Raw genomic sequence first — 24828 nt, 5'->3', positions numbered from 1 at the left:
TATGTCGCGCATCAGCGTCGTCCTAGCCTTTGTCGCCATCCTCGTTAGTCAGGACTTGGGACCCAGATTCAGTCACAGATTGTGTGTATGTGATATGGTGAAAGATTTCTCCAGCGATTTTTCCGACGACAGCGAACATAACCCCCGGACTGGTGCTGCTGGTCTGGTTCAGCTACACGTGAAGAATATAAATATATATTATCTCACGTTTATGTTATATATTAAGCTGAGAGTACGCTTCAGCCGGAAACCAGGGTTCAAGAGTCAGCCTGCGACGGCTGGCGTCGACGAGGAGGTGAAACTATCTCAATGAAGGTTTCGGATTTTTGCTGTTTTTTTCCTTGCTCTGCTTCGATTTGTTCCATCTCGTTTGTGCTTTTGTGGGAGGTAGGTTGGTCAGGGTGGGTTCAACCGGATGCGGCTAGTGGGCGGATAAAAGCTGGCACTGGTTGGGTTGGTGAAAGGCATGTGCGATAAAATATACAAGATTTTTTCACTGATTTTATATTTATGGCTGAACGTGTAGCATTTACGAGTTTAGCTTGTCTGATGTATGGGTATATAAACACACCGACCGGGGAGACCTCCGGATGGATGTCTTTCCGCTTTGGGACGGGGTAGTAGACATTCGTCGGGTAAATCTGGTAAATGGCAAAACGACGTCATACACACCCGTAGTACCCGGAGTGAGTTGGACAGAAATGGAAAAATCAATACTTCGGGACGTGGATGAATACCGTGGTGAACGTGCGCTTTACGAACGGAGTCGTTGGGTCGTCAGTTGTTGCGTCGCGCCGTCGGTACGCTGGCAAGAACGTGAGACAAAATCAAATCCGGTTCTCGGGGCGCAATCAGGGTCGGTTTGATTTAGGTCGTCTCAGGTGATTTGGAGATGGAGATGGATTCTTCGGTGGCAGTCGTATCAATAAGGATGATGGTCATCATGTGAGTTGTTTCGAGATGGGTTTTTACTGACTGGGGCTAACTAGTGGTCCGTAGCGGTCATTTGATGAATAAATAAATGGTCTGTTGGGCACACCCAGCAGTCCCTGCGAAATTTAAAAATGATCAATGTCTTGTGCTGTAGATTCAAAGCTTCTTCTTCTTCTTCTTCTTCTTCTTCTTCTTCTTCTTCTTCTTCTTCTTCTTCTTCTTCTTCTTATTGGCATTACATCCCCACACTGGGACAGAGCCGCCTCGCAGCTTAGTGCTCATTAAGCACTTCCACAGTTATTAACTGCGAGGTTTCTAAGCCAAGTTACCATTTTTGCATCCATATATCATGAGACTAACAAGATGATACTTTTATGCCGAGGGAAGTCGAGACAATTTCCAATCCGAAAATTGCCTAGACCGGCACCAGGAATCGAACCCAGCCACCCTCAGCATGGTCTTGCTCTGTAGCCGCGCGTCTTACCGCACGGCTAAGGAGGGCCCCTAGATTCTAAGCTTCTTATCTATAAAAATGAGATGAGTTTTCCTTGTAGCTATTTAACTCACGCAAGGGTTGACCAAGATTTTCTCACTTATTGATTCGAAGTGTGTTTACTGTTTATATTACAAAGAGTAAGTGAATTTGAAATTGTCAAAATTCTATATTAAGGCGAGTACAAAAAAAAACAAACAATTCTGTAAAATTAGTACTACTACTATCTCATTTGATCAGAGGACCTAAACTAAAAAATTTCTCTAATATTGTTAAAAAAATCGATGGAATGCGTTTGACATAACATTTAACGGTTATCTCAGAACCGGTTTCATCAAAATGGAAATTCAATTCATTTTTTGTTCTCCACATTATGAGCTATGACGCATACCCATGCTGAAGGTGACTACCGAATCCGAGATCGATAGAGGACATTTTAGAATGGGAAATATTGTCAACTCCCCAGAGCAAAGAGCATTTTATGTCAGCGAAAAAAGGTAACTTTGGCTTAGAAAACATGCAGTGCAAAAGTTATTATTATTATTATCTTTATTAAAGAGGTTTTCGGCTCTGGGCCGGTTCACCTCGTATAGTGCAAAAGTCTTTTATTGATAGTGAAGTAAATGGCGACAATGTTTCATTTATATACTGCGATGCCAACATAAAACAAAGTAAAATGAAAAATGAATTACATCGAACAATTTCTAATAACAAAATAGAATGGAGTAATATGTAACTAGATATAAAAATATCATTAAAAAAGTATTAGCAATTAAAAAACATCTATCGCAAGTGCTAGATTTCAAAGTTCCCTGAAGTTTTTTATTCTTGGAATCACGTTACCTGCAACTTAGATAATTCCATGTGAGCACGATGGTTCCATTCCCATCGGCAAACCCTATCGTCTTCCGCAAAAACGGTATCAATTTTTACACAGTACTGTTCTTTCCATGAATGTTGAAACGTCGTATCCATTAAAATTCTTATCTCCAAAATCACCATTCCTCAAAATTGTACACATTTTATGACCAGAACGAAAATCAGGATCGTAACCAACTGCTCTGAATTGTGCGAGGCGTGCTCAAATTCCATCACATTCAACCGCCGCCGCCGCTGCCGGTAACGATGGTTAATCATTCACGAGCCATTCCTATAAAACTCTTAAACCATGAACCAAAAAGCACAATAAAATCTTGTTCAGCTTCCTTCCAAGCTCCAACGATCCGCTCAAACAAAGCAAGTTGAATGTCACACAAAAAAGAAAGAAGGAAAATCAAAATAAAGATTTTCATGGAGCATGCCATTATTATTCGTGCCCGTAAAAAAAAGCGCTTCCGTGCTCGTTCTGTTGCACCAATCCTCCGACAGCTCTCTAAAATTTCCTCTTTTTTTACGACGCCCTTAAATGAAAATCGAGCGCAATCATTTTCCATACGGAAGCTGAGAAAATGAAAATCTGTTCCGCAGATCTTTGGTGGGGGAAGTAGAACAAAGCCAGCACAGCCAACGAACCGGCGGCGGATGGTGGGGTGGGGGGAACAATTTTCCAAACACACCGCCGCCAATCTCAGTGAGAAAGAGGAGAGCCAAGAGAATAATCAGAGCTCGCTCTGTGCTGCTCCAAGCTCATCGGTTATGGGCGCACGATGAAAACAAAAACGCTCAGCTGAGGTGCCTTCGACGACCGTACGACGTCGGTCCCACTGAAGGGAGAATAATCAAATTATTCGAATCCTTCCATATCCAGTAAATTTTTCATTGGCTGGCGGCTGTGATTTTGCGACGCCCACGTGCGCACACACCTACACAAATGCACACAAATCGGTCGCCGTTTAGCGGGTTGTCATGGCGACGTGGCAGTGCGCGTGATTGTTTGGTAATAATAGGAGAAAGTAGACTCCAAATGCCCACCTGAATTGAAATTATTCATTTGGCATATGATTCGTAGCAAATCTTGCAGTATGTACACGCCAAGTTTTGTAGCACATTGAATTTCAAAATTTTGGTCGGCTTTAGATACCACCCTTCCCCAGCGTGAACAACTGGTCAGATAAGTTTTCAAAATTTTGGAGAAAAAGAGCAGTATTCCTTTATCTAAGTTTTTAGTGATGTGAAAATTGATTCATATAGATAGAATGCGACTTGGCATAACAAACGTTGACTTCATGACCGTACCGTTGGCAACGTTAATCGCTTTATAGTAGGGGAGACTAGTCCAATATGCAACACTTAAGCTTTTTCAATGTTTTCGGTAATATTAACAAGAATACCGAACAATTTCTAGTTGCAGATGCTAAATTTACAAAACTAGCTACATTTCACAATGATCTCCTATTCAAAACAATAAGGTTTTCATCTAAAATATGTTTTAAAAATAGGAATGGGGCGGAACGCCCGAATCGAATGGTGGTGTAAAATGACTCAACAGTATGTGAAATAATGGTGAACGCATGGTCGTTTGTTTATCTTAGCGGATTCAAGTATAAATTAAGGGATTTTGTTCAATCTCTTCATTGCTTCTCTTCTCTTCTTACTCATCATTGGCATTACATCCTCCACTGGGTCATTATTTCCGCCTCGCAGCTGTTCATTAAGCATTTCCACAGTTATTAACATCGAGGTTTCCAAGCCAAGTTTCCATGTTCGCATTCGTTTATTATGAGGCTAACACGATGGTACCTTTATGCCCAGTGAAGTCCAGACAATTTCCAACTCGAAAATGTCTTAGACCGGACCGGGAATCGAACCCAGCCACCCTTAACATGGTTTTGCTTTGTAGCCGCGCACGGCTCATTGCTTCATAATGAAAAACTAATATTGAATTTCTAATGGTAATATTTGCTTAGTAATGACCAACAAAAGATTATAATGTAATATATAATATAATGTATAATCATATTATGAGCGAATTTTTTTAGCTAGACCATTTTGCTCTGTGATATGGCTATTTCCGTGAAATCCGTAAAACCGATTCTGAGCATTTTTGACATGCCTTCAAATAATTCAGATTATGTCTGGTATCGTTTGGCCTGAACAAAATTGAGCCAGTTTCCAAAACTAGATGATTTTTTCCGTCGCACCCTGGTAGAACTAAAAAAGTCGGTTTCACAGAGTTATGATCATTTGAATTTGATTCTTTCTAGAGTTTCCATTTCCCGGCCATTTTCGTTGTCCCGGGATTCGGGATGAACTTGTTCGTATATCCCGGGATTTTTCGATGTTTCCTTAGAAAACTTATTTTTTGATTTAAAAACGATTTTATTCAATGTTTAGGGGTGAAGTTCATATTTTAGAAAGGCCCGATAATACAGATTTCAAATTGAAACTCAATTCAATTCTAATTTGAATCGATTCTTTCGAAAAAAAAAAACGACTTCAAGAAGCAAAAAATATTCACGTTTTTCTCGGAAGGTAGAGGAAGGAATATATGATCGCCGAGTCCGAGAAGAAGGGTTCGCTGGCGGATGAATACGGCTTGACTGTTTGCATTGTTTTGAATATGCATTGGGTTTAGACAGTCGCTAGGATTGCATTCAATACCCTAGTGACGAAGAATGCGCAGTAGAATCGTACTGGGCCCATAACCTATTGGATATATGGGAATCCCCTCACACAGAAAACACAATACTAGAGTATCCTCCAACCCATGGCAGGCTACTAATTGATACTTTTGCCAAGAGCTGCAGCTCTTCCTAATCTTGAACAGTTAAAGTTAATTGTGTTCAACGTAATCGCTTGCTGCTATAAAGATGAATCAACTCAATTATTATCGGAGTTCGATAATTTAAGGTCACTCCTGGCAGAATCCAAGTTTCAAAGTGCTCGCGTTTTCGGGGGCACACCACTCGATACGGAGGCGGCGGACAACTGTCATTTTTGTTGATTCAGCTTTGCTGCGTCGCAGCATGCGTGAAAAAATAAAAATGACAGTTGTGCATTGCTTCCGTATCGAGTGGTGTGCCTCCGAAAACGCGAGCACTTTAGAACTTGGATTTTGTCAGGAGTGACCTTAACGTAAGTTAACTCGATAATTTAACTATAATAAGGTTAATACATTACGCGATTAAAGTTGGTATACAATTTTGACTGAAGTCGAGAATTGGACAAATTGATTGCAGATTTTGATCGAAGCTATACACAAAAAAAAACTAGGCAGAGCATCGGGGTCGGACCACTTGTACTTGCGCATGTGCTGGAAAGTTTGTTGTACGAACGTCGATTGGAAGGACATGAATTGGATGAAGAATAGTTTTGGAGGCAAGAAGCTCAGGAAGACTGACTCAATGTTGGGCGACGCGAGGAGATTAGCAAGGTGAATATCAGCTAGTGTACACAACCTCGCTGTAGACGGGAGATGGGTAGAAAGCAGGCGCCAAATAGATGTAGCTGATCTTGTACTGTAGATACTGTAGATACTGTCGTTTAATTAATAGAGAGCTGTAGCTTAGGGTGGCTCAAATTAGTATGGGAAAAACTTTTTTCAATTTTTTTGATGGGCCGCCCTCTTATTCGGTTCTATTTGATGCCCTGATGCTCTGGACAAAATTTCAGCTAAATCGGTCAACGTTTAGGTGGTGCTAAACTCGTTGGAAGTTTATATAGAAAAATGTATGCAGAAACATCCAAAAACAATGATTTGCAGTTGGACAGAACAACTTACGAAGAAGAACTATGATACTCATTCAGATCATGAAGAATTTAATACAGAATGTTATGCTGAAAACCGCGAGAAGATTAGAGTTTGCCCGGCTAAGTTATTAGCATTTCTCTGAAGTGGGGTTTGAGCAAATTTCGTTTCTTTTACCTTTGAAAAGAAATAAATTCACCCCTACAGCACTCCAGTAAAATGCTAATATCTTTGCCTAATAAACTCTAATCTTCTCGCGGTTTTCAGCATAACATTCTGTATTTAATTCTACAATAACTGAATGAGTATCATTGTTCTTGATTGTAGATTGTGCCGTCCAACAGCAAATCAATGTTTTTGGATGTTTCTGCATACATTTTTCCATATAAACTTCCAACGAGTTTAGCACCGCCAAAACGTTGACCGATTTGGCTGAAATTTTGTCCAGAGCATCAGGGCAACAAATAGAACCGAATAAGAAGGCGGCCCATCAAAAAATTTGAAAAAGTGTTTTTTGAGCCACCTTACTGTAGCTGCTGGAAAAAGTATCAGACAGTAGCCCTCAATTGAATGATATAGTGGAATCTAATACTTTTTGTGAAGGTGTTCTAATAACTATCTCCGATATTTACATGTCTGTTCCTCTCTTACTAATTTAATAATAAGATGATATCGATTGTGCATCACAAAGAACCTTGGTTCCGTATACATGCCTGAGCCTACCAAATAAACGAACTTGAAAAAAATCATGTCTGATGGGAGGTATAAAAATATGATATGAGTTTATCACCTAAGTAAGAACTTTTGTACCGAAACCGGAAATGAATCAGTATTTTTTGTCCCGGGATTTTCGGGATTTCAAAAATAATATCCCGTGAATCGGGAAATCCCGAATTTTCCTAAATCCCGGGATTTTTTGTCCCGGGATGTCCCAGGATGGAAACTCTAATTCTGTCTGTCCCGATCATTCTGTCCAACCCCTTTAAGTCCATTTACAAAATGTTCTTCCGGGAGTAGTTTTTCCTTGCATTTTAGGGGAGGCGCAAAATGGCTATATTGAGAATTTGTATAGATTTTGCATTAAAAGCACAAAAAAATGTTTGAGATCCTCCGATGAAACATTTTAATTTTCCATGACAAGAAAGTGGAAAATTTATACTTTCGCGTTGAAAGTATTTTCGAGCAACTGATTTATTTTATTTTAAATATTATTTTTCCTTAGAGGCACTCGGATCAAAATAAGGTGCTTTGAGTTCGTTCCTATTTTTGATTTTATTTTTTAACTTTATTTTCTAAGCATTCAAGAGTGATCACGGCATTCAAGCTCTGTCACTTTGTTCACTGTTAAAGGATGTCCACAGTTAAATTGTATCACTTAGAACTACTCGCTAAAAATAAATCAGTCAACCGATTATCACGAAATTTTTAGGGACTGAAATACAATATTTAATCTTGGTTTATGTATGACTATTACACTTTAATTCTTCAACACATCCAAATGCCAAAACTTCTTTCTTAAATGCACTCAGCAGGTTTAGTTTCTCTTCGCCCGTTTTACCTTTCCCGTCAAATTAATTTTCTCGTTTTATTGTCTTATAATTATTATTAGACTGAATGAAGGTACACTTTTCCCAACAATCCATACTTTTTACGCCTCTAACTATTTTGAAAAGTGCAAACAAAAAATCAAAGAGTGCTGAAGAGTGAACCATTTTTATCATATTGGAGTGAACCGGCCCTATAGATAAGTTTGATGCTCTTTCAAAATCAGGCGAATATCAATCGATAATTGACCTTTCCCGTCAAAAAATTTCATTCGCTCAATCGATTCTTTGGCTTATTTAAGAACAACTTTCCAAAAGACCCATATTTTTTGACGCCTCTAAGTGTTTTTAAATTTTAAAACCAAAATCGAAATGCTGTTTTTTTAAGATTGCCCGATTTTAAACGAAATTCAGGCCAGTTCACACGTGCAGCACTTTTTCGGCCTGAAACCATTTTTCGATGTTCGTTCTGAATCAGCACTTTTTCGATTTTTTGTTTTAAATTTTAAAAATACTTGCAGGGGGAAGGGCCATTTGGACGAATACCGTTCGGTTGAATGCTATTTTGCCGAAATGACCCTTCCGGCCTAATGACCTATTCCGCCGGATGATCCTTCCGCCCAATTTTCTTTCGGTCAGATAGGTTTCGGCCTAATGGTTTGTTCGGCCAAGTGGCATTCGGTCAAATAGCTCTCGGCCGAATGGGTTTCGGAAAAACGATCTTTCCTCGTTAGAGGCCCCCCTTAGATTTTTTTGGGAAAGCGGACCTTTCGGCGAGATGGATTTAGATAGGTCTCAGTCGATAAACAAGCGATGAAAAAAAAGTGGACCTTGAATAAAATAAAGAATCATATGATAAGTTTTTTTAAAGGAAAAGTCACTTCAACATTTTATGTTCCGCAATGACGAATTTGGTGTGATTCCGAAGCTCATGTTTTCATTCCAGCACAGTATCTAGAGACATTTTCTGGTGCACGTGCTGCTTATTCGACTGTAATTTTTAAAATTAAATACTGAACGTTTTGCAATGAAACACATGCAGTGTAAATAACACACGCTGAGGCCATCTAAAATTTCGAAAAGTTATCGTTACCTTTGAAAGTGATGCAATTTAACTATGGATATCAGGGTGGTTCAAAAAATCGATTTGCTTCACAACACTCATTTGATTCTGTATCATGTTCTGAAGTTTACATGTAAATTAGTATGGGAAAATTTATTTTTTCATTATACTGATTATTGCGCTTTCTCAGCTACATAGCTATATGGAATACTAAAGAGCTTGAATAGTGAATTATAGCTAGGTTATAACAACAGGGTTTAAACGATCAATCACTTGTTTTCGATCAGGAAAGCAAGAATCGTGGAGAGCCTCCGAGTCATTACCCTTGCATGCTCTGAAATTTCTGGGAATACAATGCTATTTTTGTAATTAAAGTTGGTTTTTGTAATTAACGTAATTAAAGTCTCGAATATTTTCCTGTAATCAAAGGCAATTATTCCACAGAACCTAAATTTTCCCGATCTTTGTCATTACCCACAACCAAAAGAAATCTTTGTCATATGTTCTCTTTTGTAGCTTATTTTGCATGCGCTTCGATGAAAATTTTGATTCTTGGTCGAGCTAGTGGCTACAGATTCTGCCTTATAAGCCACAGGTCTCGCAGTCCCAGGTTCGTCCATTCCCTGTTTTGTACCTCAATCTTAGTTCTTTCTGTGTTTCACGGCCTACCAAAATGGATTCCTACTCTGCCGTGATATGACAAAGCGACGTATGCAACATTTTCCAAAAATGGTATTAACGTGTATGTAGTATTGTAGTACTCATCGAACTCTTTAACAGAAAAATGAAAACATGCTTGTTGTAATTTGGCGCATACGTCGCTCTTCCAGATAACGGCAGTACTGCCGTTATACGCATAGCTGTCCCATGTATATAGGAATCCTAGCAAACATGAGATAAAAATGCGTAGGACGGCTGTGTAGCACACTAACACTAACATCTAATACTTATGCATCTACTGCTTCCACCGAATAAGTCATATTACAGTTTTGACTCAAATCCTTAGCAGACTCGTATTCCGAACACTCGTCACATGGAAACTTGTCTGAACCATTTGGTTATTATTTCATAAATAAAGGGTCTTCTTCTTCTTCTTCTTCTTATTGGCATTACATCCCCACACTGGGACAGAGCCGCCTCGCAGCTTAGTGTTCATTAAGCACTTCCACAGTTATTAACTGCGAGGTTTCTAAGCCAAGTTACCATTTTTGCATTCGTATATCATGAGGCTAACACGATGATACTTTTATGCCCAGGGAAGTCGAGACAATTTCCAATCCGAAAATTGCCTAGACCGGCACCGGGAATCGAACCCAGCCACCCTCAGCATGGTCTTGCTTTATAGCCGCGCGTCTTACCGCACGGCTAAGGAGGGCCCCGTAAATAAAGGGTGTACGGAATAAAATTGCATCACTTTGAACTACTCGCCAAAAAATAGTCTATCAACCGGTTGTCATGAAATTTTCAGGGACTGAAATACAACATGTAAGCTTTGACTACGTATAACTGTTTCACTGTAATTCTTAAATACATCCAACTGCTGAAGCTTTTTTCTTAAATGAACTCATGAGATTTTGTACATGTCCTTAACCAAAATTTTTCATCCTGCAATCTATCCCAACAAAAAAAACTAATTTTATTGTCTCAGTCGATTATTTATCTTAATTAAAGTCAACTTTCCAAAAAAAACCATATTTTTGACGCCTCTAACTATTACAAAAATCGAAAACAAAAAATAAAAAAATGCTGCAGTGTGAACCGGCCTGAACAATGAGATTGATGCTCTCCCAAAATCTGACAAAAAATATCAGCCAAAATTAGATTTCAGCGCTTTTCTTATTTTTTTATGATTTTGGTTTTTTACTATAGAAGCGACAAAACAGAAAGTTTTTTGGAAAGTTTACCTGTATTAGTCGGATAATCTAAAAGTTTGACGTTAGAGTTAGAAACCAATACGAAATGTTGATGCGAAAGGCTAAATCAACATTTTATGTTCCGTAATGATCAATTTCGGAGGCTTCCGAAGCTCGTGTTTTCATTCCAGACCAGTATCTTTCGATCGGCCGCAATTCTAGTGATTTTGGGGTCGAAGGCAAAAAATTTGATAACTAATATCTTTTTATAAGATGTGGAATATGGAGGTGAATGCGCAAGATTTATTTGCACACGCCCTATTCCTTCGGCTGTATTTTCAAAACTACTGGAAATTTCGTAATTAAATTCATGCAGTGTGAATAACACATGCTGAAGCCGTCTTCCACAAAATTTCGTTAAAATCATTCCAGGAGGCGAAATGATATCGACTTTTGAAAGTGATGCAATTTGATTCCGTACACCCTTTAAACGAATTTTACCGACAGGCGTACAGATAAAATCAAGACAGATCAAGGACATTATCATTGTCCAACATTGAGAGTACGATGAAATTTAGCATTTTAGTGCTTTTAATTTTTGGAGTCAATTGAAGACAAAATTCAGCAGAATAAAATCATTCATCATTTCAAGCGCTTAGGTATATGAAAGTTCTTTCATTTCGCTACCGAATGGAAACAATTCATCTATAAATATATTTTTACTTCTCTGCTACAGGGACCTTCAAACTAAAAAATGAAAAGAGGGGACTTCCACACAAGGCAAAAAAACTCATAAGACTGAACACGAAAGGCTGAAAAGGTAAAAATCTTGTATAAGGCTGAAATAACAAAAGGCTAAAACTCGAAAGGCTGAAAAATCACGAGAAACAGATTTTAATGGAAGAATTCACATTTGACGTAAATGGGGGCACAAACGGATATAAACCGAACTCTTGTTGCGACTTTTTGTTTTCTTTCAATTTTGATTCAGAATTCAATTCATTTTTAGTTCGTACTGTACAAGAGAAGTTTTCAATTCTTGCCACGATTACTTCTATATTTTTTGTTATTTATTCTTCTTTCTCTCTTCTTCCTTATTCTTCTTTCATCCGTCTTCCTTTTTCCTTCTTCTTTCTTCCTCCATCTTATTGGACGGGGCGAATGAGATTTTTGTTTTCTCCATTCATTCTTCACTATTCAACCACTCATCTTGTCATTGCATCCCACAATGTCAGACTTTCGATACATTTCAGCCTTCTGATACTTTACAGCCTTTTGATATTTTCAGCCTTGTGAGGCTTTCAGCCTTTTGAGTTCAGTCTTTTGAATTCAGCCTTATGAGTATGCATCCTTATGTGTTTCAGCCTTTCGTAGGACACCCTGAAAAAGTGTTCCGCATATGAAACAAAACGGTAGGGTAAAAGATCCAATAGTGGAGGAGCTAAGCACCTTCCAATGGTCATTCCAGTTCGAGACAGCAACACGTACGGACGTGTTTTTTGCTCGCGCATTTTTTCGAAGTGTTTTTTCTCGTTCGTTCGCTGTTTACGTTTTTCGCTTGTCGCGTTGGCGTTATTTTCTCCCGGACCCGTCATGGGAGACTCGGTGGCCGATTCGGTCGCTGGAAAAGTGCCTAAGCGCACTGCTCTTGGAGGCGCGGGTAACCCCTCCAAGCAGCTTTTGCAGAGCAACGTGTTCTCTCCGTTGCCACTTGATGATGCCGGCAATCCGCCGAAAAAGAGGAAGAAGCAGCAATCGCAGCTGCCGCAGGTGCAACCGGAGCGGAAGGAGAAGTGCCCGCCCGTGTTTGTGAAGGGCGATCCGCCGGATTTACGCCCAAAAATTCGCCAGCTGATCGCTAAGGGGCTGAAATGTACTTTTCGGCTCTGCAGCGAGGGCGTGAAAGTGATGCCGGCAAACAAGGACCATCATCAATCCGTCGTGGAGTTCCTCGAGGTCCACAAGTATGAGTACTACACTCATGACCACCCCGGCACGAAGCCGCTAAAGGCTTTGCTGCGAGGACTCCACGACATGAAGGAAGAGGAGCTAAAAGCTGAGCTCGAAAGTTGCGGATTGAAACCTGTGGCCGTGCACAAGATCGCTCGTCACGACAAGACGAGGAGATATCGCGATCAGCTTTACCTGGTCCACCTGGAGCACGGCTCCACCACGTGGAAGGACCTGAAGCTGGTCAGTGTTATAAATTACACCGTCGTTGACTGGGAGCGATATCGGCCAGTGCACCGCGACGTCACGCAGTGCACCAACTGCTTCAATTTCGGGCACGGCACCAGAAACTGCCGCATGAAGCCACGCTGCAACAAATGTGGCGAGCTCCATCCGACCGATGAGTGCGACAAGATGGAGGTTGCTGATCCAAAATGCGCCAACTGTGGCGACAAGCATCGGGCTACAACCAAGGACTGTCCAAAGCGGGCGGCGTTTTTGGAAATCAGGAAGAAGGCCTCCACCAGGTCCCTGCCGAAAAAGAACCGAGTTCCTGCTCTCAACGAGGTGAACTTTCCGGCCATCCAGCTCCCCGGCGAGCGATACCAATTCTTCCACCTTTGCAGCCACACAAACGGCTGGCGGCTGCTGCATCAGTTCAAGCTCCAACACCATCCACCAGCCAATGGCCCCTGCTTCCTCCCCCTGGCTTCCGTCGTCAGGATAATGAGCCCCTTCCGGCCGAGGGCGACCCACCGCTCTACACATCGGAGCTGCTGGTTCAGATTTTCACCCAACTGGCAACGCGACTACGCGGTTGCAAAACTCGCTTCGACCAGATCTTCACTCTGGGCATGTTCGTTTTTGAAAATGGCTGCTAGGGTGGGTCTGGTCAATTGGAATGCTTGCTCACTAAAGAGCAAAATCATCGAGTTCAGCGATTTCCTTCAGGAGAAGGAGATTGATGCGGCTTTCATCACCGAAACCCACCTGAAGCCCGAGGTAAGTGCAACAATTCCGGGTTTTAGGCTGGTGAGGTTCGATCGAACAAGCTCCAGAGGGGGAGGAGTGGCAATCGCCTTGCGAAGCAACATCGCCTGCCGCCTGCTGCCGGACTTCAAGCTCAAACTCATCGAAGCCGTTGGAGTGGAAGTCACCACTTCTGTCGGAGTCGTCACTCTCATCGTGGCTTACTGTCCCACACAAGCCAAAGTCGACGATGGCTCGTCGGCTGAGCTACGAAGGGACATAGTCAAGCTCACTCGGCAGCAGGGGCAGTTCATCATCGCCGGAGACCTGAACGCAAAGCACCAATCGTGGGGAAACACCGTCTCCAACCGGAACGGAGTCGTCTGGTCCAACGACGAACTAGAGGGCCACTACACCATCCTGAGCCCTGACAGCCCTACCCGGTTGGCACGGTCCGGGGCCCATGCTACGCTCGACATCTACATCACGAACATGTACGATCACGTTTCCCAGCCGGTCGTCTTCCAAGAACTGAGCTCGGACCACTATCCGGTGGTGGCTGAGGTTGGATCTTCAGTAAATCGGCACGAGATAACAAGGCGAAACTTCGTCGATTATGAGGTGCGTCCGGAGACGCCAGAAAGTATCGACCGCCAGCTGTGCGACATCGAAAAGGCAATCTCGGTGGCCCGGGAGCAGCATGTGCCGAAGGCTCGGCAGGTAAGCAACTCTTTAAACATCGATACACTCACCAAAGATTTGATTCGATTGCGGAATGTCACTCGCAGGCAGTTCCAGCGTACAGGACTGCCTGAGCTTAAGGCACGCTGCAATCGAATCACAAAAATTATCAAGGCCAGAATGGTGGACCTCAAAAATAACGACTTCTCGAATAAGATCCGCACTCTCCCAGATTATGCTAAGCCGTTCTGGAAAATGACCAAAATACTAAAATCAAAGCCTCGGCCCATTCCACCTTTGATCCCACTAGACAATAATGGCTCTAAGGATCGCTTGATAACTCCTGCAGAGAAGGTCGCTGAAATAGGTCGTCACTTCGTCAGCTCACACAATCTTGGGCAGAACATCGTCAGTCCACACGAAGCAGCCGTCAACGAGCATGCTAACAACATCCATTTGATTCCCAACGACTTCTCGGAGGAGTTGGAAATCTCAGCTGGCGAATTGATGGCCTATATCAAATCATCGAAAAACATGAAGGGCGCAGGCTTCGACAGCATTCTGGATCTCGAGCTCAAACAGTGCTCCGTTCTCCGAGCACCTTTCGCTGACCTTTAATCAATGTCTCCGGCTCAGCTACTTCCATCGTCCTGGAAGTCAGCGAAAGTCATTCCTATCCGGAAGCCCGGGAAGGATCCTTCCTCCCCAAAAGTTATCGACCCATCAGCCTTCTCTCAGGGTTATCCAAGCTATTCGAAAAGCTATTCATCATCGGTTACTTGAGTCTGCCGAAAATCTCAACATCTTGCTCGAGGAACAATTTGGTTTCCGACGTGGTCGGTCAACTGTACACCAACTGACCCGAGTTACCAACATCCTCAGACGGAACAAGTTTGTCTCGAAAACATCCGCCATGGCCTTACTCGATGTCGAGAAGGCATTTGACAATGTATGGCATGATGGCCTGGTGTACAAACTACAACGCTACAATCTTCCCAGCTACCTGGTAAAAATCATCAACAATTACCTGTCGGCAAGGACATTCCGGGTCTCAATCAGCGGAGCGAGTGCGCACAACATCTTCGCAGGCGTCCCCCAGGGCAGTACCCTCGGGCCCCTGCTTTTCAATCTGTTCACCTCCGACATGCCAGAACCTCCAGAAGGCGGCATTCTGTCTCTGTTCGCAGATGACACATCCATCGTCTACAACGGTAGAGTGATCAGAGCGCTAGTGGCAAAACTCCAACGAGGCCTGGATGCCCTGACAGAGTACCTCACCAGCTGGAAGATCTGTATCAACGCGGCGAAGACCCAGGTCATCATTTTCCCCCACTCCAAATCCCCTAAACTTGTTCCGCCTGGGGACTGTAAAATCATCCTCAATGGCACGACTGTGGAATGGGCCAATGAGGCCGACTACCTTGGCTTGACCCTCGACAGTAAGCTTATTTTCAGGCAGCAGGTTGACAAAACGGTGACAAAGTGTAACGTCTTGTTGAAACTACTGTACCCTTTGATCAACCGCCGGTCGTCATTGTCCCTGAAAAATAAGCTTGCTGTCTACAAGCAAATCATCCTCCCTGTGATCGAATACGGCATGCCGGTCTGGGAGAGCTGCGCTAAAACCCACCACCTCAAACTTCAACGGGTCCAAAACAAATTCCTGAGGATGATCCTCAACACCCCTCCCAGGACAAGAACATCCGAGGTCCACCGTCTGGCCGGAATAAAAACCTTACATGAACGCTTTGGTGAGTGTAAAGAAAAGTTTAGGGTCCGTTGCTTGCACTCGGACCAACAAGCGCTTAGGGCGCTAGTTCCAATCTAGGTTATCAAATTTTTATTGTAAATATTAGTGTACATAGTAGTTAGGTTATCAAATTTTAAAAAACACACTAGCGCCTGCTGAAGGCCGTCATGATACATTATATTTTAAAAATTAAGTAGAAACATAAAAATAATAATAATAATAATAATTAAAATTGAAGTTGGAGGGCCAAGCCGGCCGATCACTGTACATGTTAAAAATAATTGTAGAACAAAAATTGTGTAAATAAAGAAGAATTTTACTACTACTACTACCTTCCAATGGTATTTGACTGATTTCACTAAATTTATACTTCATTTTGCTTATCTTGGGGGTGTATCCGAAAATTCTTTACCTTTTTCTTGCACGGAGAGTGTTTTAGTTGCAACAGAATCTAGTCCTGCTATATAGAAAAGTTCCTCCAATTATTGGTGCTTTGTTCCAATAGTTGCGGTATTTTGTATCTCATGTTCGTAGTTGCGAATCTAATTTTTTTCCTGTTCGGGTGTGCCACTGCGACCTGTTATTAGATCTATTGTAGCGTTACCCGTATCCTTAGTGTTTAAGTGCATGTCGAATTACTTCATTACTATTGATAAGCAATGCAGTATCGATTTCTATACAGTTGTTGTTTTGTTTTCTCAAGAGCACCATGACAAGGTCCCGCTATTTAGAACCTTCACAGATAGCAATCCCATTGAAGGCGCGCCCCTTATCAATAGGAAATCAATCCTTTCTTGAGAAAACAGAACAGTGATACTGTTTTTGGCCATGCATCGGAACCCTAGACACATCCTTGTCTTGCTTCTAGAAAATCACCAGTAAAACAATGAAAACCCGGGATTTAGCTCTGTCCACAAAACCATTTCAAGCAGGAGAATTTATTGAGTAATAAGAATTTACGTGTGTTCCTCTCACTACCTCTCACTATCGTTGGTACGCATTTAAACCCCTAACTCGATTTTTCCAGCAGTCAATCAGGACCGGGTACCGAGGTTTTTCAACTAATTGCTTGAAAAGTTGTTTCCGCTGCATACAGTCCAGTTACGAATCTCATTGGTTTCATACGTGATTCACAACTATTGGAACACTACCGCAACTGTTGGTGCACAGGTGAAACAAAAATAAGGTTTTTAGTAATACTTTTTCGATATTGATGGAATTTGCAAGCTATTTTCTTTTCTTTCGTGTTGTGACATGTCAACTAATTGACCAACAATCCGGATTGCTGCGTTAAATTCGTATGTTCTCTAAAAAATACAATACCGCAACTATAGGATCGTTTACCCTATCTGTTCCTCGATTGCTATGAAACAAACTTCACGTGCTGCGCTTTCGCCGCCTACTTTAATTAAGGTCCTGGACATAATCCAGAATAATTACATTTTTATCCGGATTGCTGAAGCTAACATAACTTTACGAACATTTTTGAGAAAAACTCCTGAAATTCAATGCAATTGTTGTTATCAAATCGTATGATCAACAGGAAGCTTATTGTAAAAATATATGTGCCCAAATCTGCGTCAAAACTGTTCTGAATCGGAATCACAATCTTCTATCCAGCTAATCTTTTTTGTAACTGGATAAGCACTCCGCAACCTGATCGAATTTGTCAATCTTCGACGATATCGACCATAAGGCCTATCAGCGCGGTGTAATGTTTTTGTAACATGAATAATTCAAATTGTCCTCAAACGAGGACACACATTGGTGACGCGATTGCCCAAAAGAGCAAAACTCAACAAGCAGGGGAAGAAAATCCGGTCAATCAAATACTCGGCGAAAACATACCCGCGCCAAAATCCTGTCGTGGACGCTCCGGCTCCGATGGGTGAGTTAGGTAGGTGTTGATGATAATTGAATCAGGGGTGCGCGAGCGTTTGATTTTGATTGACGTCCCCCCGTGTTATTTTAAGCAACGAAAACAACACGTCCTATACACATTCCAGCCTCGTCAGGCAGCAGTCAGTATGTGGCCCGGGATGCGGATGAGGTGGTACCCGCCATACAAAACCGCCACGTCGAACAAGTGTAATCTCATTTCGTCGAGTTCTCAACCGCAGCAGCAATGCGAGCAATACGAGGCGAACACCAGAGACGAGTAGTAAAACCAACATATTGGGTTTAATGTTACAAATGCGCGTGGTTTTGTTACAAATTAACCAGACGGGATTTCACTTGATCCGCTTGCTTGCTGGGTGGTTGTGCCTTAGGGCTTTGGTTCGCACCCAATAGAATAAGTGGAAAGGAAACTCATTTGTATCCTCCAACAACTGTCTACGACTGACTGAGCCGGCTGTGGCAGGTTTCGTGGTTCGGGCTTGCCGTCCGCCGTCGTTCAGGATTTTCACTTTCGCGAAAGCTGGATTTGGAATGTGGTACGTGTACTCGGTTGGTACGAACCATATGTGAAATGTAAATAATTATTAGAGCATCGAAAGTGTAGCATGTGGTAGAAAGGGTGGCTTGAAGAATTCGAGCTTTATTTGTGTTGTCGGAAGAATGGTGTTGTTAACAATACATTATAAATGTTTATTTAATTTGAAACAAAATATTGTTAAATAAAACTTTGGTTTTCAGTCTGTAAGCTACGCAATAAAATATTGTTACTATTTTGTTTTTCGGACTAATAGTAATTTAAAAACTGAATGGGCTGAAGCCAGAGATCTTTGTTGAAATATCTCCGGAGTACAAAACATGTGAAACTGCATAGAATATTACTTTGAAATATAATTCTTGCCAAAACAATCACTCTCATGAACTGTTAATCCGATTTCAATTTTGATTCTCACACTTTTATGACCGGCGGTCATAATCTCTCTAACCCACAAGATTCAATGCTCACAAAAGCCCCATACAAATGATGACCGATCAAACCAAACCGTCCAGTCATTATAGTTGACGTGGAAAATTAATTACCATCAATTCACCCCAATTGAATCCGTACTCTCACGACTTAATGAAATTGAATTTGAAATTCATACACCTTCAACGTATCACGCTCAGCATCACGTGCCGACAAAGCCACCTACCGACAACAAAAGGTGATGAATCCCGCCTGTCATTAGGACACTAATCATCCCTTTCCGGTGGCAAAACTTTGCTCTGCTAATTTATTGAATTTGAAAACAGCAGATAGGGGGAATATTATCTCCGATCATAATAACGATGCTAATCGTTGGGGGATGTAGTGGGAAAGTGGAAATTTGTTAAACATTCAAAATCGCTTGTCGTTTAAAATTTCCTTCACTTTGTGTTGTATTAAATGGATCAGAAGCAATACAACCTTCAATCTTTCATTATAAACATTATCAACTGTTATGATCACGTAACCGTGAACTATGCAAACAAAACAACAGTTGAACAAAAATCTTGCGAAATGGAAATATCAGAAATTAAATTTTCCTTTTTTCCCTCTACGAAATTGTTCCAGATTTTGTTAGCCATGTGCTACATCCGCAAAAAAAAAATCAAAGAGATTGTGCGCGTGCTTCACCTCCCAGCTATCAAATTCAATTGGAACAGAAAATAGGGATGCCAACCATCTCAACCCAAACGAGAACTTAGAAGGTGATAACCCTGAAGATAGAATCGGAAATATGAATTCAACTTTATGTGAGGAAGCAAAGAGCAAAATGGTAGCCAGCAAAACTTAGCAAAAGATTCTATTGCTCTCGTTTATACGATTCGACCTTTTCTCGGATTTCCACTGATTCGAGCCCTATCAGTTGAATGGCGGTGCCCGATCTGAATCTTTTTATTTCACTCCCACCACCCAGAAATAGCAAAAAAAAAGTAAAGCTTTCCTTTGTTATGTGTGTATGTTATTGGACCGGAGTACGAGATTGCTATTTCATTCCGCATTTTCACATTCTCGAGTCTTTGGCCGGCTGAAATCCGTTCCGAATTTCACACAGACAGCTGCACAGACACAGTGGCAGCAACAACAACAATAGGGGTTTGCTGGAATGCTGTGTGTGGGTGGTTTTCAGCACGAGAGCTCAAATCGACCGCGCCGAACTCCGGGCCGGAAACGCCAACCACGGTACACTTTTTTATGGCCCACTTTCGGAAGATTGATGAAATCTGAGAGTTGGTGGAAAAAGCTGTACACACTTTGGGCTCTTTTCGGATGAGATTTTGGAAAATCTGCTGCTCGCCGACCCATGCTCATGAGCGAGAGCACGGCCAACGAAGGCTAACCGCCATAAACTCGTAAAAAGTGCACGTTTATGACGGTCTGGTCGTATGGTTTGGCAAGATTTCAGGAGGATCATCATCGAGTTTGCCCCACAATGCCGCTCGGAAATGACTCGACGACGGTTCGTTCAAGTGGAACAATAAACGGATTCGGCTTGTGTCCGTGTGGGGATGGCCATAAACGCAAGAATTTTCCACTTTCCAGTAGTTTTAATGGCTCTTGTTTCATAAAAATGCTTTAATAATGTAACAAAACAACAAAGCACGTGCTTAGTTTCGTTGTAAGCGGTGAATCGACAGTACATGGAAGATAAATGATGGAAGATAAACAGTGTAAAGATTGCCAGGACTGACACAAGACAAAGCGTCTAATTTAAAATATCCATACTTTTGATTATATTTTATTTCAACTTAGACTGGCTACTGGCTGGCTAAAGATTGAAACAAGATTTTCGTTTGTCCAATCAATATCTTCCACATAACGTACACTGAGAAAAATTCCATGGTAACGGTTACTATTTTGTAGACTACGCCATGTTTTTAAAACAACCACAAATTTTCAGTTAAGTTAACCACGCATTCAGCCAAATTCACCACTGATTCAGTTCATGCAACAACATTCCACCAGGACCACAGTTGATTTTTACTGCGCGCATGGTAAAATCAAACGGGTTTGTTGTCTGCTGAAAATCGTCGGTGCGTATTCTTAAATTAACCCTCGGAATGGTAGTTTCGACCGCAACATTTTTTTGCGTGTACCTATTCACATATGAGTTTTCATAACATTGTAAATTTGTCCAACGTTTCGACACGAGGATGGTGTCTTCTTCAGGGGAAAAATAATTTGTTTGTACCTTGTCTAATGTTGTAAACGTTGGACAAATAAAAATCTTGTTTCAATCTTTAAAGACTGCGAAGCCAGTTTAAGTTGAGATATTTTAATTTATAACAATTTATGTAAATTCATGATGAATACAGCCAGATATTTACACACAAGCTTTAAATACTTCTGAAACCGATAAATTCTGTCCAACTAACGTGATTTCGTTTTTTCCATCATTCCTTTCATCTCACAGGTGAAAAACCCCACAAATGCCAGGTATGCGGCAAAGCGTTCAGCCAAAGCTCGAATCTGATAACCCACTCGCGGAAGCACACCGGTTACAAACCGTTCCAGTGCGAGCTCTGCCACAAGGCATTCCAGCGCAAGGTGGACCTCCGGCGGCACAAGGAGACCCAGCACACGGAAATGCGCGCCATGGTCAACTAACCAAAGGCCCTCCCGGAATTCACCGTTTATTCGCCGCCGTCGTCGTCGTCGACAACATCGTCCTCGTCTGCTGCTGCCGCTTTACCACAGATATCTGCTGTGACGTCCCTGGCGGACGGAAGCGTTAGCATCGGACTAGGTGCTCTCGGGCCTGGCAGTTTCCTGCTGCCATCGTCCATGGCCACCACCGGCGATGGGGAATTCATCGTGATTGACTGATTTTAACGAGATACCGGGTGTGTACATCGTTATAGGGCAGAATCAAAACTATTAAAAGACAGGAAATTGTTTGTGACTGTACTAGTACCAATCTATTGTAGGTGTTTAATGTATATAGAGAACTGTAAATAGCTTAGAGAACTTAACTAGAAGAATATTAGAAAGTAGCTACACTTTCCTTCTGTTGTGTCTTGTTTTTGTTTGTAAAACTTAAATTTAAACCGTACTGTTCACTATTTTAGCTAGGGAATTCCAATTATCTCATAATGCGCTGTACCAAAACTAACTGTAGTCCCAAAATAAAGGTAACAATATGTAAATCTGTGAATGGGTTCTGACTTTCTTATTTGTTTGAACACTGTAAATAAAACGAAAAGGCCAATTTTGGCCATGTTTGTAAAGATCTAGCAGAAGTAAACCTAAGTATCATTGTATCAAATCTCCGGGACGCAGACTACATCGATGAATAAAACCTTAATGTGCAATTTTCATAAAGCCAAAGAACCCAACCGTGTTTCATTAAAATGCTCCTGATCCAAATGTGTAAACTTCACACGATACGACTGAAAACTAATTGCTATTATCAACAACTCTTACCGGTAGGTAGCAATAATTTGGAATATTATTTATGACTGCAAATATATTTACGATTATTTGCCGGTGCCGGTAAACCCATGAACGTACGCCTCTCATTTGCTTGGATTAGGCAGGACAATAAAATTTTCGCCAGTAAAACTATTTCCCCCGTCCATCGGTTTCGTGTTGGGTTCAACGACGCAGAGTTTTGCATGCAGCAAGGATTGCGATGACCGCAGGCCGAGCCTTTAAAAACGGAAAAGTAGGTATGCATTCACGTGCGCAGCGCTAACGATCCCTTGCGTTGTTATTGTCGACCCGCTGGAGGGTTGGTCGATCTCATAAATTTGCGGTATTTATAAAGCAATGAGAGCGTGTGTGGTGGACTAAAGAAAAGGTTTCTTTGTGTCGGAAAGGACCCGTTACGAGGAAAAGTGCGAATCGGATGTGAGATAGAATGGAATGCATTACAATCGGTGCGGTGAGGCGCTTGGGATCTGGGGTTGTAAGGTGTATAGTAATTAAATTATTAATTTAATTACATTTTTGGTCAGGCGTTGTGGTGCTGTAGTTTCATTACAAGAATGTCAAGAAGCTCTTGTGGTAAGTATGGTTTTGCCTTTCTCGTATACTAAGCATACATAAAGGCTATATTTTCACTCCAAAATCGAACTTTTGATAGAAGGCTCGGATACCCATAGTGTTTTATACCAATCGATTCAGCTGACTAATTGAGGTGATGTCTATTTGTTTGTAAGTAGGCTATATGTACCAGTTGTGGCTATAGCACCAGTTGTCACACTAGTGCTTTATATGCCAAATGGCCAATCAATCATGGCCACGGCAAACCAAGTTCATATCGATAAATCATATTCATATGATACGATAAAACCTTTGATCTCCTCCAAAACAAGCAAAGCATAATTGTAAAAATTGATTTTGCTTAATTTTTGACATCATTTGCACCAGTTATCGCACTAGTGGTCCCAATTTGGCAAGTCCCATAAGAAAACAATGGGATTTGCCAAATAAGGAACCAAAATTAAGAATAGTGTCACAACTGGTACATGCGTTCCTATTAAGGATTAATCAATTTTGATGATTATAACAAATTTTATTGTGGTTTTCACAGCTGTTCTAAGGAGCAGGAAGTAAAACCTTTCGCTTGATATATAAAGTCCACCCATATGCCTTTTACTTATTTAAAAAAAATACTTGTTCTTATGTATGGCGACAATTGGTACACCCACCCTATGTATATAATATGTGAACAACATTTCGTGGACACACTTTTTGAAACATAGAATTGGTCGATTTGTTCGCAACAGATCTACGCGACGGGAATATTGTCTCAATGTTAGCTTTAAAAAATTGACCAAATTGAACTATGGGCTTAGAAGCTATGCCTAAAATGCTATTCTTATACCCAAAACGCTCACTGATTTTTTTTGTACATCTAATGCACGAGAAAAGCACCAACTTACCGTTTGCTTGTGGAACAGTAAGCCATGCGCACGGATGGCTGCTTTCGAATTCACTGTCTCGTTTTTCTTCATTTGTCCAAAGTTAAGAATCAGATTCGGCCAATGAATCTACATTCCAACTGGATCAGCCCCGCCCGTCCCGTAGCGTAGTTGGCCTTATAAGCGGATGGTCATGGGTACGACTCAAAGCACCTCCACACAAATTCTCGTCAGTCATCATATGCACAGCCCATACGGTAGAGTTTTGGGGAACGCGGCTTACCGTCACGATTCACAGTGGCGGGCCCTTATACTAATGCAGGACTAAACCTAATATCACAGACAAAAAGACGTAACACTAGAAAAAATACCATAGACCATGACTTCAACGATCAATTTGAATTTGATTGGTTGCGCGTTTCACAACTAGAGGCGCTAGCGTCGTAATCCTTCGAGTTTGGCCTCTCACACCTGCGCCTTCTGGTGACAATGTTATACGAAATATTGTTTCGTGTAACATCCTCGCAAAATGGAGGTAGAGGAGTAGGGCGATGGATTTTTCAGAAAATTGTTCAAGCTGTTACGTCTGTTTGTCTGTGCTAATATGTTGCACACATTTTTAAACTCGTTTTGAGATTAGAATTGTTATCGGCAAATACTACTTAAGTATTTTCGGAAGCCCATGCCTTAAGGTCATGCAGCGTAACAGCGTCCTTATTTTAACAATAAAAAAGTCTATTTCCAGCTTTGTGCGCAACTAAACGCATATACCACACTAAACACCGGATGCAATCATCTAACTTTGGAATCACTTCATTTAATATTTGTGTGGAATTTTAAAAAAATACCAGCTTCGCGAAACAAACAAAAAAATGAAGTGCTATCCGGGTTTCCAACACTGTGCGACTGTCTGACGACGAGTAATAGAAATCTAAAAATAAATTCTGTGTGGATTCTATACAGCAGAATACCACAATAGATGATTGGCACAGTAGTAATAAAGTAGCACAGATTTATTTATTTATTACCAGACTAAGGCCGGAGTGGCCTGTGCAATACATAAAAGTCTTCTCCATTCAGCTCGGTCCATGGCTGAACGTCGCCAACCGCAGTCTGCGGAGGGGCCGCAAATCATCCTCCACCCGATCGATCCACCTTACCGCTGTGCACCTCGCCTTCT

The 24828-nt window shown here is 41.5% G+C and overlaps 1 protein-coding gene across 1 annotated transcript in view; it reads left to right on the top strand.

The window, feature by feature from the left end:
• LOC134217093 (fez family zinc finger protein 1) overlaps positions 1–22113 on the top strand; it is a 172654-nt gene extending 150541 nt beyond the window's left edge. The window contains exon 8 of the mRNA XM_062695856.1: positions 21197–22113. Coding sequence (XP_062551840.1) covers positions 21197–21390 — 194 coding nt within the window. The 3' untranslated portion in view covers positions 21391–22113. The remainder of the gene's footprint in view (positions 1–21196) is intronic.
• The last annotated feature ends 2715 nt before the right edge of the window (positions 22114–24828 follow it).

The sequence above is a fragment of the Armigeres subalbatus genome, chromosome 2 (assembly GCF_024139115.2).
Source record: "Armigeres subalbatus isolate Guangzhou_Male chromosome 2, GZ_Asu_2, whole genome shotgun sequence".
NCBI lineage: Eukaryota > Metazoa > Arthropoda > Insecta > Diptera > Culicidae > Armigeres > Armigeres subalbatus.
Note: the sequence above shows the minus strand (reverse complement) of the source record. Positions and strands in the feature narration are given on the sequence as shown.